The sequence below is a fragment of the Phycodurus eques genome, chromosome 6 (genome assembly GCF_024500275.1).
Source record: "Phycodurus eques isolate BA_2022a chromosome 6, UOR_Pequ_1.1, whole genome shotgun sequence".
Taxonomy (NCBI): Eukaryota; Metazoa; Chordata; class Actinopteri; order Syngnathiformes; family Syngnathidae; genus Phycodurus; species Phycodurus eques.
In genome coordinates, this window is record NC_084530.1 from 23,639,033 (window position 1) to 23,651,397 (window position 12,365).

Consider the following 12,365-nt stretch of genomic DNA (forward strand, 5'->3'; position numbering starts at 1 on the left):
TATGTGCCCTGCGATTGGCTGGCAACCAGTTCAGGGTGCACCCCGCCTCCTACCCGATGTTAGCTGGAATAGGCTCCATCACACCCGCGACCCTAGTGAGGAGAAGCGGCTCAGAAAATGGATGGATGGATTTTTAAATATAAATAAAACTGAGGACTTGCTTTTTGTTAGGTGGTCTTTAAAATATAACAAACTCACAGGATTTGGACATATATCCTTTTTGTTTGATATATTCATTTATTTTACTTAATTACTTTTGTAAAATCCGAAGACAAGTTTTTATATGTATCTTGTATTTATTCCCCCCCCCCCCCCCCCTAAAAAATGGAGGTGATTTTGTTGGATGCTATTTTAATTTTTACATTTTTTTTTTTTTTTTTTTTTAAAAGCCAGCACCTACCTGCGTGAAAGGGAGTCATGCCTTTGCAGGGTTCTGTCTAAAAAGGACAGGTACCACATCTTGTGCTGTGGCAATGTTGACAGGCTGCCGCTCTCTCGCCAGTGCACGTGCACATATTTAATGTCCCGCCATATGGGGCGAGGCACCAGAGAACAAAGTGTACCTCTCAGCAGGGGTCACGCTTTGACATTATCCCGCCGACAGAGCGCCAGGCATTATTAATAGAGCGAGGATTGTCAGTAGACATAATTACAGCCCGGGTGGAGACGAGAGGATAAACACAGAATAGAGAGAGTCCCAGTGGAAGTTTTCCCACTGGAGGTCCAAACAGACGGGGGTTGTGTTTTTCGTTTGGGTGGGGTGTGCTGCTGTCCACTGACTTTGCCAGCAACGAGAAGATTTAGCACGTTGCTATGGTAACACGGCGTCCTCTTTTGTCTTTGAATACGAGCAGCGAGAAAAACAAGCACTGAGGCTTCACTTTATATCTTTTGACCATGCTCCAACTGGGCAAAATGTGCTTATTTGTGAAGCTCAACAGGAACCATATTTGGTGACTTAAGTGGGCGTTCAAAAACTTGACAATGTATTTTTTTTTTTTTTTTTTCTACAGGAATTGTCTTAATTTGGGTATTGAAATATTATCAAATTTAATTAATGAATATTATTAATAAATAATCATTTTTAAAGTAATTGCACTGCACTTCAGTCTATGTGGGAACCATATTTGGTAATCGGGGGGGGGTATATGTTGTCAAGATATCTACTGAAATAGAATTAACAATAATAATTCAATATAAAATATTTTTTATACCTACAGGAATGAGTTATGTTTAATGAGACGTCAATTTAATTGCTCTGCACTTTGTCGGAAACCATATTTGGTAACCACCATTTTGAGTTGTGTTCAAAATGGAAATAGTAATAATAAACAACACATGCAATTACAATTGAATGTTAACTATAGCAACAATACTTTAATTATTTTGAGTACATTTTATTCTGTGAGTGCTCTTTGAAAGTGACATTAACAGTTAACATGTATGCACGTTCTTCTTTCTGTCAAACAGAACCGGTGCCGGCTTACTCCGCATTACAGCGAGAGAGCACAGACCGCGAGGAGGCCCGTCTGTCGCCACACGCCGGTAGCCGCCTCATCCGCCAGCTGCTGGAGGAGGACAGCGACCCCATGCTGTCCCCCCGCTTCTACGCTTACGGCCAGTGTCAGCAGTACCTGGACGACACCGAAGTGCCGCCGTCGCCGCCCAACGCCCACTCCTTCGTCAGGTAAACGCCATTGTCCCCACCTATACAGTACAGTAGTTACACAAAAAAATTGCCTGGTAAGAAGAAATACAGTATCTTGTCAGAGAAAGAGGAAGCATATTTTGCCTTGATTTGACAATTTAACCTTGGTTGGATTTGAGTTTTTGCAGTGTGATAACAGTGTATTGATTCTTATTATTTATGTGTGTTTAGTCGCAGGAGGAGCTCCTCTTTAGGCTCCTGCGATGACGACAAAGAGGAGCTGACCACCGCACAGCTCTCCAAGAGGATCCATGTCCTAAAGAAGAAGATCCACAGGTTTGAAGAGAGGTTCGAAGATGAGCGGAAATACCGGGTAAGTGAACACAACACCGTTGTATTGGGTCAATCAATTAATCAGTCAGGGATTGTACTTGACGTTATGTCAGCAGGAGTTGAATCACTAACCCATGCTTTGTCAGTGTGCGTTGAGTTGGGCTGAAATACAATGTGTATGACCTATAATCTATATTTTCAAAGTGTGGTAGTGGTAAGCGAAAGAAATCACTGAAAGAAATGTTTAAACTTTAATTCACTTTAATTTGAATCCGATACATTACATTTATGTACAGTTCAGTTGTATTTAACTTTATCTTTAAAAATTATTTTCAAATATTTATTGAGGTATGATTTACATTTGAATTGTACTTGCAATACATTTTAATTGAATCATTATTTATTAAGTACACAATTTAGAGATTAATACTTTAAGGTTTTTTCTGAAACTATTTTATTATTATTATTTTTTTTTTTTTTTCATTTAGACAAAAATAAAAATACTCATACAATTTTACACCACAGCATAACAGGAATATGGTATTCGTGCATCATTTTGGCCCATTTTTGTTTCATTCTGAGCCCTACTAAATTATGACCAATTAAAAGCCTCCTGAGTGTTAATTGTTCCTTGTTTAATATAGATCATTTTGACCCGTGACATCACAGGAGGGTTTAAAATGTCCATCATTTGCTGTTGTTTTTCCCCCAGCCTTCCCACGGCGACAAAGCTGGAAACCCAGAGGTGCTGCGATGGATGAACGAGCTGGCCAGGCTGCGCAAAGAACACAAAGGTAACCACCAAGAAACAGCCCACAAGTACTGAATGAATGACCAACAACCACAACAACGTCTTTCCTTCCTCCCCCAGAACACAAGCTGATGAAATCTGAGGAGGACCTTCCGCCATTGACGCGGCAACGCAGCAACACGCTGCCCAAGAGCTTTGGATCGCAGCTGGAGAAGAAACCCACGCAGGAGAAGGTGCCCAAGCCCCCCGTGGAGAGCACGCTAGAGGGCATCCTCAAGAAGTTGCAGGAGAAGCGCCAGGAGGTCGACCGGCCCGAGGACATCAAGGTACAGTAGTACTACTCTTGTGGTGGAATTGGAGCATAAAAATGATGTAATGATATTCAGGCATTTGACTTGGTGTGTTCCATCCTGACAGGATATGACCAGAGAGCAGATTGGAGCTGAGAAACTGGCCCTGCAGAAAGCTCTCCTCTACTACGAGAGCATCCATGGACGGCCTGTAAGCCAACACTTATCTATTATCACTGTTCTCTAGAGGTGCAACAATTAATCAATTAATCGACAACTATTTGGATAGTCGTTTCATCATTTAGAGACCATATTTATCTTAAATTTCCTCAAAGCCATAGAATTTCAGCCTGTCAAGAGTGCATTTCTGTAGCCTACTGTGAAAGCAGACTGATGATCTTTTTGCTTAATCAAAATAAGACATTTGCAAACATCTGCTTTTACTTTGGAAAACAATTATCAACATTTTTGCCTGTTTTCTGACGTCCATCCATCGTCTGTACCGGTTAATCCTCACAAGGGTCGCGGGCGTGCTGGAGCTTATCCCAGCTATCTTCGGGCAAGAGGCGGTACATCCCGAACTGGTTGCCAGCCAATCGCAGGGCACTGTTTTCTGACGTTACAAACAAAACCAGTAAATGAATCAAAATCAAGTTATGTCTGTGCATTTTTTTGCACGGCCAATTTGAAATAATGGCCAGTTTTTGAATAAAGAGATGGAAATGATTTATTTTTTATTTTTATCCGATTCACCGATTAGTCGAAAAAAAGAATCGACAGATTAATATATTATTAAGATAATTGTTAGTTGCCACCCTGCTGTTATTTCCGCTTTTTCTGCAGCGCTCCATTTTTCTCGCTATTATTAAATGTGACACTTTTCCTACATTGCTTTTCCACTGCATGGCACCTACTCTTTTACTCATACGCCATTCACTATTGATGTTTTTCCACTACACCGTATTGATTATACGCAGTATTGTGCGCCACAGTCTCTGCTTTGCTGCAGCGCTCTGTTTTCTCACTGACCTCTGTCTCCTCTCGGATAAAATTAGAGGCCTTTTTTTCCCCACAGTACAATTTTTTATCTAATTTAAATAGTATTTTTTGTAAACCAACAAACCGTTGTTATACAGTGGTAAAGTGGCAATATAAATAGGGTTTCTTTGCCTTTGAGCTGCTCCTGCCTGTCACTTGGGTCTAAATGCTGAGAATTAGCATGTTTTAGGCTTCCGCTGTGACCCAGATTGCCAGTGGAGTGTGAACAATGACTCAAGCAGTCACGGTGATTATCTCAGTTCACAGACGCTTTTGTTAAAGAGTTTCCCGCTCATTCTGTTGCTGATTCGAACTCTGTTGCTAACCTAAACAGCAGCACGCTCTAATAATAAGGCGTCCCCGTTTTCATTTCCTCAGGTGACCAAGAGCGAGCGGCAGATCATGAAGCCGTTGTACGACAGGTACCGGCTGGTCAAGCAGATCCTGTGCCGAGCCTCCGCCATCCCAGTCATTGTAAGTCACCATGATGTAATCCCAGCCTTTTTTATTTATTTATTTATTTATTTTTTTTAAATAACCGCCCTTCAAGCCTCGCTCTTGTCAAACGCACATTGTTCAAACATCTGCGGATGCTTAATCCCAGCTCATGTTGTTGGCTTTAGCATCTGACGGGGGTGTAGCTGTGGCCACACGTGTGCTGCCCACCCTGCAGGCGCCGAATGAAAAAACAGCCCCCAAACAACAACGCATGCCGTCATTACCCACTCGTTCCTGTATTTGTTAACCATTGTTCATTATGTAAGAAATGATCCTCACTTATGTAACGCTCTTTCTGTAATCCTCCCGCATCATGTAAGTTGGGACCGCTGTTCTCGCAGTTTCCGTGATGCTGCGGTCTGTATTATTCTTGCAAAGGGATGGAAATGTGGGGACAGAAATACAGACTTTAATCTCCAAGAAAACACTTGGAAGCCCCAAAAAACGTGGCATCTCGCCCATGGTACGGTCCGTACATTTTTTTTATGTTTTTGTGCATGAAGTGAACAACTCTTTTGTCACTCAAAAGTATCTGTTTATTTTGCTTGTCAGCAAAAATGGCATTTTGTACGTTTCCAGTTCTATTTTCCAATATTGATGTTTCTGAATCGTAAGTGAAGGCATCAATGAATGCACTGTGTGCGTGCCTTGAACGCAACTCTGATAACCAGCGCAGCTGAGGCGTGGTAAGGTGAAGAGCCGTTGTGAGCTGAGCCCCATGTAGAAATGTTTTGGCTTTAAAAACAAAGCTGATGTCAAAAGGTAGCTCCTGTAGTCATTTATGCCTTGTAACTGCAACTTTACCTTTTCGAGTCACTCAACTCATCTGTCCGAGAAGGATTATATCAGGATATGAACACAGGAAAATCTTGGTCTTATTGCTTATGTTTTCTTTAAAGTATGGCACATGTTTAAAGCAATGCTTGCAAAGAGTAAAATGTCTGCAAGCTGTTCTTAATCCTGAGTCATCGTATTCAATGATGAAACCTATATTGATCTACACCGGAGATTTTGATGAAGCCGGTTTTGCTTCAAATTTTCATTCCTCAAATCCTCTGCTTGTGGTAGTCTGTTTACGTTTTGGCGCGTCTGTGACCTGCACTTTGAAGCCATAACAGTTCCAACTGTGAGTGTGTGAATGCACAACAGGCACGCAGACACACACAGTGGTAATGCAAAAGGAATCACATACTGAAAAACCGCAGTCCATAATGGCGCATTGTCCCCGTGCAGTGTACTGAACGTCTCACCCCGAGTCTGCTGTAAGGACGTGAAGAAAGGACCTTTGATGGAGTACTATTCTTTCATTTAGAATTTTATTAGATTTTATTTTTTTAAAAATTGCTTTATTTTTATCTCATGGATTTTGGTACCAAATATGGTTCCCTCTAAAGGCTATCAGAGACTGTAGGTTCCTTTTTTTTTTTTTTAATGGACTGTCTCTCAATAGTTGAGCGTGTACAACCTTTTGACGCGCTATCTTCCTTCGCCTTATGGAACCTCACCCTGTCCGTTCCATTACAAGTCAACATTAAACTGTAGGCGTGGTGGTTTTTGCGATTCTAACGCAAAAAATGTCCGTGTGGCCAGTGCGGCGGCGGCGGCGGCGGCGCTACAACCTCCACGCCGGTTAACGGCTACTTCTCAACGTCACCGCAGGGCTCGCCCTCCAGCAAGCGCCGAGGCCCCCTGCTGCAGCCCATTATCGAGGGCGTAACCGCGCTTTTCTTCGACGACACCAAGGTGAAAGGGCTGATGCTGCATTGAGCTGCTTCCATAATCAGATCCTCCATTAATTTTTTTTTTGACTACCCTCTCAATCAGGGGTGGGCAAGTTACGATCTGAGGGCCACATAAAGCCAGCTCTGCTCTTTAATCTGGCCCACCGAGCATTAATTTAGTCATTATTTCCTGAAATTGGTTATGGTAATGTATTCATTTATTTTATTTTTATTCGATTATCTTATTAAATTATGTTTAAATTTATTGTTAATAATAAACTATAATATTGCTAAAAACATTAGAACAATATTAAACAATTGGTTAATTATAATTACATTTATAATGAATAATAACATTTTTAAAAATGACATGAATATTATTTCTTCATTAAAATATTTTTACATAGAATAATTTATATTACTAAAATAAAATTTAAAAATTTGCCCTATTTTATTTTTCAAATAAACAGTATTACACGAAAACAAAAATGTGACACTTTGACTTTTATTAAATAATTGGCTGATTAGTCTTACAATAATCATAAGCTATACAAATCAAACTTAGCATTATTCTATTAAAGTAAACGATAAAAACTTGAATTAATTAAAATCTATGAATTGGAAAAAAAGAAATACAGTTAATAATGTAATGCTACTAAAATGAACAATTCATTAAATAATTAATGATGAATAAATTAATTGTAATCAAAATTTTAAAAAGTTTGAATTCTTATTATTGAAATAAAAAATAGAATTGCATTTACAATAGGACCTTTGCCATGGTCGCTGTTCAGGCCCCAAAAATAAGCAATTTTACTTGATTTATATTAAATAATTAGTTGATCAATGGAAATTGAATAAATGACAAACAATGCAGTTTAAAAATGAGCATGAATCATTTTACTATTAAAATACATATTTGAACATTGTTATTATGTATTGTTTTTTTGTTGTTATTTTCTTTACAAATGACTTGCCCCATCGGTCTGTTTTAAAAATCCAAAGTGTCCCTTGAGCTCAAAAGTTTGCCCACCCCTGCTCTAAATGACCCCCATCATGGCTGCCTGTTGATTGGACAGCTGCCTGCTGTTTTCCGCACCCTTTTCGTGTTGACTCAGTAGCTTGTGGATGATAACATGTAGTTGGTTTTAGTTTTGTTGTTCCCATGGTTAGTTTTGGAACATTGTACTAACATGGTTCTCACCAAATATATAAAGCGCATGAAGTAAAAAGACGCAACATAAGTGTCCATCAGTACATAAGCGTGATCTCCACCAAGGCAAAACCTTTCAATGCATTTGCTTCTTCTTTGATGAGGTTTGATATTGTGTACGTCTGACATGGGGGTTGTTAACGTGAAGCATGAATTTCTTTTTCTTTTCTTTTTTTTTTTTTTTCTTTTTTTTACTTTTGTTTTACAGTTTTTAAACCGTGGAGCACAGACCTCTGACAAGACAGATCATGTTTCATATATGATATATGATGATTGTGTCGTGATTAACTAACATTCGGGGTCCAAATGAGGGCTAAAAAAGGTTGGTTATGATTGTTAACCACTAACCCCAATCACAGCAAGTCTGAACCCGACTAGACCAGTCTTGACCGATCTAGAGCAATCTCGGCCAGTTTCTTTCTGACTCGATCAATCTTGACCTGACTCAACCATCAAGACCCGTGTCTCAAGTAGTGTCAAGTAGTTTTGACCCGACTCGACTCGTAGTGACCTCACTTGCATAGTGATGGCCAGTCTTGACCTGACTCGACCGGTCACAGCCAGTCTTGGTCAGTCTCGACCAGACTCAGCCAGTTCCAGCCAGTCGAGGCCTAGCTCAACAAGTCAATTCCCCTTCTCAAGTGTTTGAAATAGTCTTGAACTGACCCGACTGTGATAGCAGACTCACTTGAAAAGTAATGGTCAGTCTCAACCTGATTCGACCAGTCTCAACCTGACTCGGCCCCCATGACTGGCCTGACTCAACTTAGCAGCCAGTCTCTACCTGACACGACCAGTCACAGCCAGTCTCATGTAGTCTCAACTGGACGAGACCAGTCACAGCCAGTCTCATGTAGTCTCAACTGGACTAGACCAGTCACAGCCAGTTTCTACCTGTCTCAAGCAGTCTTAGCCTGGCTCGACCTAACTTGACCAATTACGGCTAGTCTTGAGCAGTCTTGACCAGTCCTAACCTAATCTGACCAGTCACAGCCAGTCTCAAACAGTCAGTAGCAGTCTCAAGTAGTCTCAACCTGACTTGACCAGTCTCTATCGAAATCGTCTGGTCTCAAACCGACTCAACCAGTCGCGGCCATTCTCAGCCTGACTCACTCAGCCACTGAGTCTCAAGTAGTCTGAACCTGACTCGACCAGTTAGTGTTTGTCACAGCCAGTCTCGATCAGTTAGAGCCAATCTCAACCTAACTTGATCAATCATGGCTGGTCTTGGCCAGTCCCGACCAGTCTAAACCTGTCACTAACAGTCTCAGCCAGTCTGGACTAGATTTGACAAGTCACGGCAAGTCTGGAGCTCCATCTCATGCTCTCTTTCTTCACACAGGAGGAAGAGGACGGCTCCGAGGACGATGGTGACGCCAAGACGCAGTTCTCGGTCACCGCTCGGCCTGAGCTAAACGTGCTCAGCTTCCTGGGCCACGTGGACGAGGAAGTGGACGGTTTTATTTCCCCAGTGGACGAACTGATGCCCTCCAAGAACGTGACTGACATGCGCTTGTCCAACCTGCACTCCGCAAGCACGTAAGCCTTAAATAATGGCACATGGATTCACCGCAATATACACTACTCACAAATAGTTTGGGAAGTTGAGCTTCTGGGTGAAATTCAGGATGAACCTAAAACTGAAAGGTGTAGAAGTGGACGGTCTTGGAAATGTTCATGGATCAAACACCTGTTGTGAATTTTGCCATTCAGCTCCATGTTATAGAAAAGCAAGTTGTGCAAAACGTACTAAAATATTGAACAGTTTGTCATGATGAGCATTCAAAGGTTTGGAGAAGGTTAAATTAAGTTCACCTGTCCAGGTTCTAGTGTAGGCCTATTTTAGGTTCCTCCCTAAATTTTACCTGGAAGCTCATTATAGCCCAAACCTGTTGCGAGTAATGTAATTCAGATTATTTTTTTAATAATGTGAGATTTTGTTGTCATACTGTAGAAAAGATCTTGTGGAGCAGCTCCAAGAGACCCGTGAGGAGAAGAAGCGAATCCGCAAGAATCTCAAAGAGTTTGAGGACCAGTTCTTTCAACAGAATGGAAGGTAAAAACAGGGTGGCTATTAAAGTATGGAAACGTGCAGAATTTGATTTTAGATATTTCCATAGAGAATGGAAACTATAATATGGACAAATACTGTATTTGTTTCCAAGACTGTTGCCTCTGTTTTATTTTCTAAAACATGAAATTAAGTATATCTAAAAAGAAAATAAAGAGGGGTTTGAGAGGTGAGCTCAGGAAAATTCAGTTCTCAAAGACTGTACAACAGTTTAAAACGGTGCATGAACTGTTCATGTGCAATTTAAAGTGAAGTGCCTTGCTGTGATCTTATTTGGATTTAGTTTTAATTTATTTGTATGCGCCAATATTATTTATATATATGTGTGTGTGTATGTGTATATAAAACGTATCTTCATTCATCTAGACATTATTTGATTATATAATCGTATACATAGAATAATAAACAAGTGATTAATTGCTTTATTTACATGATAGTTTCCCCATGCCGGGAACATTGTCTTCGTGTTTCCTCAGGAACGTTCAGAAGGAGGACCGCTCGCCTCTCGCCACCGAGTACAACGAGTACAAGCACGTCAAAGCCAAACTGAAGCTACTGGAGGTCCTCATCAGCAAAAGAGAGTCCACCAAGTTCATATGAGCAAAATCAAAGACTTTTGTCGTGACAGTTTGGATCAAGTTGTCCCGAGCGCTGCCGAGAACCCCAAATCTTCACCGCAAACAATCAAGCTTATAATGTCTACTAATTTATTTGTGTCCGTTTGTAACGCAACAACAATCTTTCTCACCTTTTACCATAGAAGTCTTAAAAATGATACACATGAAATGGTATTTTTTAAAATGTTGTCAGGAAGATGGCGCAGGATATTTTTGTACAGGAGACTTTATATTTGTTGGAGATTTAACATCTGACCTGACCTCTGTAGAAGAATGCTCGCTAGAGGCCAAACTGATTGTTTTGCTAGCTATCTTAAAATGAGTATTGTGGGCCACAATTAAAATGGAAAAATAAAATTATAAATATATTAAATTATTAATGAAGTCGTAGAATTACTGGAATAATTTGTAATTCACGGCAAAAAAATGTTAAGTTGTATTTTTTTCTGAGAAAAAGGTACTATATGAAAAGACCCACATTTTAGTGAGGAAATAGTTGTCATTTTTATGGGGAAAAAAATAGAATTTGCAAGACTTAATGAATATTCTGCAAAATAATTTAGTGTAAGGAAAACAAATATTGCAAATGTTGTGATAAACTAGTCATTGCGGGGGGGAAAAGATGTAAAATTGAGAACCTTTTGCAAAAAAAAAACAAAAAAAAACTATAATAATGTGAAATTGCCAGCCAAAGTAGTATTTTTGCACAAATACAGAAACAAAACCATGTGGGAATTTGTGAGATCCAAATTTTAGTAAACTAATTGTAGTGGGAAAATATTTGTAATTTTTACAAGAGGAAAAGAGAAAATGTGCAATACCTAACAACATTTATATTGCACAAATAAAAAATAATTTTCTTAGATTAAAAAAGCTTTAATATTGCAAGATTAATTTTTATTTTTACGTGAATAAAGTCACAATTTAACAACACAAAAAAATAATTTGGGGAGAACACAATCTTTGATTATACCATAAATTTTTAATAGTAAAAAAAAAACAATGCTTCCACTTATTTGGTGACTTTTTCTCATAAAAATGACAACTTTCTGTTACAGATTTACAATAAATTTGGTTCTATTGTAATTGCACTGGTTTCCACTTTTTCCCCCCCAAATAATTTCGACTCTTATTGTTGATGTTTGTTGAAAATCATGTCTACATTTTTTTTTGTCCTAATCAAAACCAAAATCTTCATATTTACTATAAAAAGCAAAAAACTAAAAATGGGCGCAATTTTTATTGCCTCCCTTTTTTTGTCATTTTTTTTTAACGTGGCCCATAATACTTGCATATAGTACAATTCTAAGACTCAATGTGTATTTCGTGCTCACTAGCAACATCGGACTAGTATGTCTGTTCATTGTAGTCCACAAGTGTACAAATCTTTGGTGTAAAAGAAAAAATAATAATAACAATAAATGTCCAAATGTTTTCCCTCCTGCTGTAAATGTGGACAACGTATGCGTATGTTTACATTTGTGTGAGCACGTACGTTTCTGTTCCTCTTTCTCCAAAATGGATATGGACGAGTTAATCTGTGTGAATTTCGTTTTTATTGAACACAAGCACTGGCGAGGGTTCGTGCATTGAGAGTGTGTACATTTTAGTACATAAACTGTATTTGTATTTTGTACATATGAATGAAAAAAATACATTTTTACTGACTCTTTGGCCTCTGTGGATTTTATTTGTTTTGCTGTTGTTTTTAAATATAGCAACTCCTCATTAGAGTGAACATTCATAGTAATGCTACAAGTAATTTAAAACATGTTTATATAGTGACACCCTTGACCATTTTCAGAATGCTTGTAACTATTGTTTTGGCGCCGTTCCCGTCTCAATATCCTCGGTCCTCGATGGAATTAATGGTGGGAGGAGCGAACGTAGACAGAGGAGCTAGGAAGTTGTCAAAGGAGATCCAAATAGTTGGCGACCTTTTGAAGAGCAGAATGAAAATTCACGGTTTTTAAACATTTTGGGTTTAATATTTTAGAGTATTTTGAAGTTCGACAATTTTTTCTGGGAATCACACTGACGTCTTTTAAAAAGGTTTTGGTCTCTTCGGACGGGTCGATTGCGCCCTCTAGTGGCATTCCAGTGCATTTCATTGTTCCTGGTCTTTATTATAACATTTTTTTTCCGCAGCATTTTTCTTTTGCATTTGTTTTGTGGTTTGTAAGTT

At 39.2% G+C, this 12,365-nt stretch overlaps 1 protein-coding gene across 1 annotated transcript in view; it reads left to right on the forward strand.

Annotated features, from left to right (window-relative positions):
* Nucleotides 1–11,852, forward strand: part of fam13a (family with sequence similarity 13 member A) — a 64,323-nt gene extending 52,471 nt beyond the window's left edge. The window contains exons 15-24 of the mRNA XM_061678891.1: nt 1,471–1,687; nt 1,880–2,021; nt 2,694–2,775; nt 2,853–3,058; nt 3,150–3,233; nt 4,439–4,534; nt 6,149–6,301; nt 8,835–9,031; nt 9,447–9,548; nt 10,040–11,852. Coding sequence (XP_061534875.1) covers nt 1,471–1,687; nt 1,880–2,021; nt 2,694–2,775; nt 2,853–3,058; nt 3,150–3,233; nt 4,439–4,534; nt 6,149–6,301; nt 8,835–9,031; nt 9,447–9,548; nt 10,040–10,163 — 1,403 coding nt within the window. The 3' untranslated portion in view covers nt 10,164–11,852. The remainder of the gene's footprint in view (nt 1–1,470; nt 1,688–1,879; nt 2,022–2,693; nt 2,776–2,852; nt 3,059–3,149; nt 3,234–4,438; nt 4,535–6,148; nt 6,302–8,834; nt 9,032–9,446; nt 9,549–10,039) is intronic.
* Nucleotides 11,853–12,365: the final 513 nt, after the last annotated feature.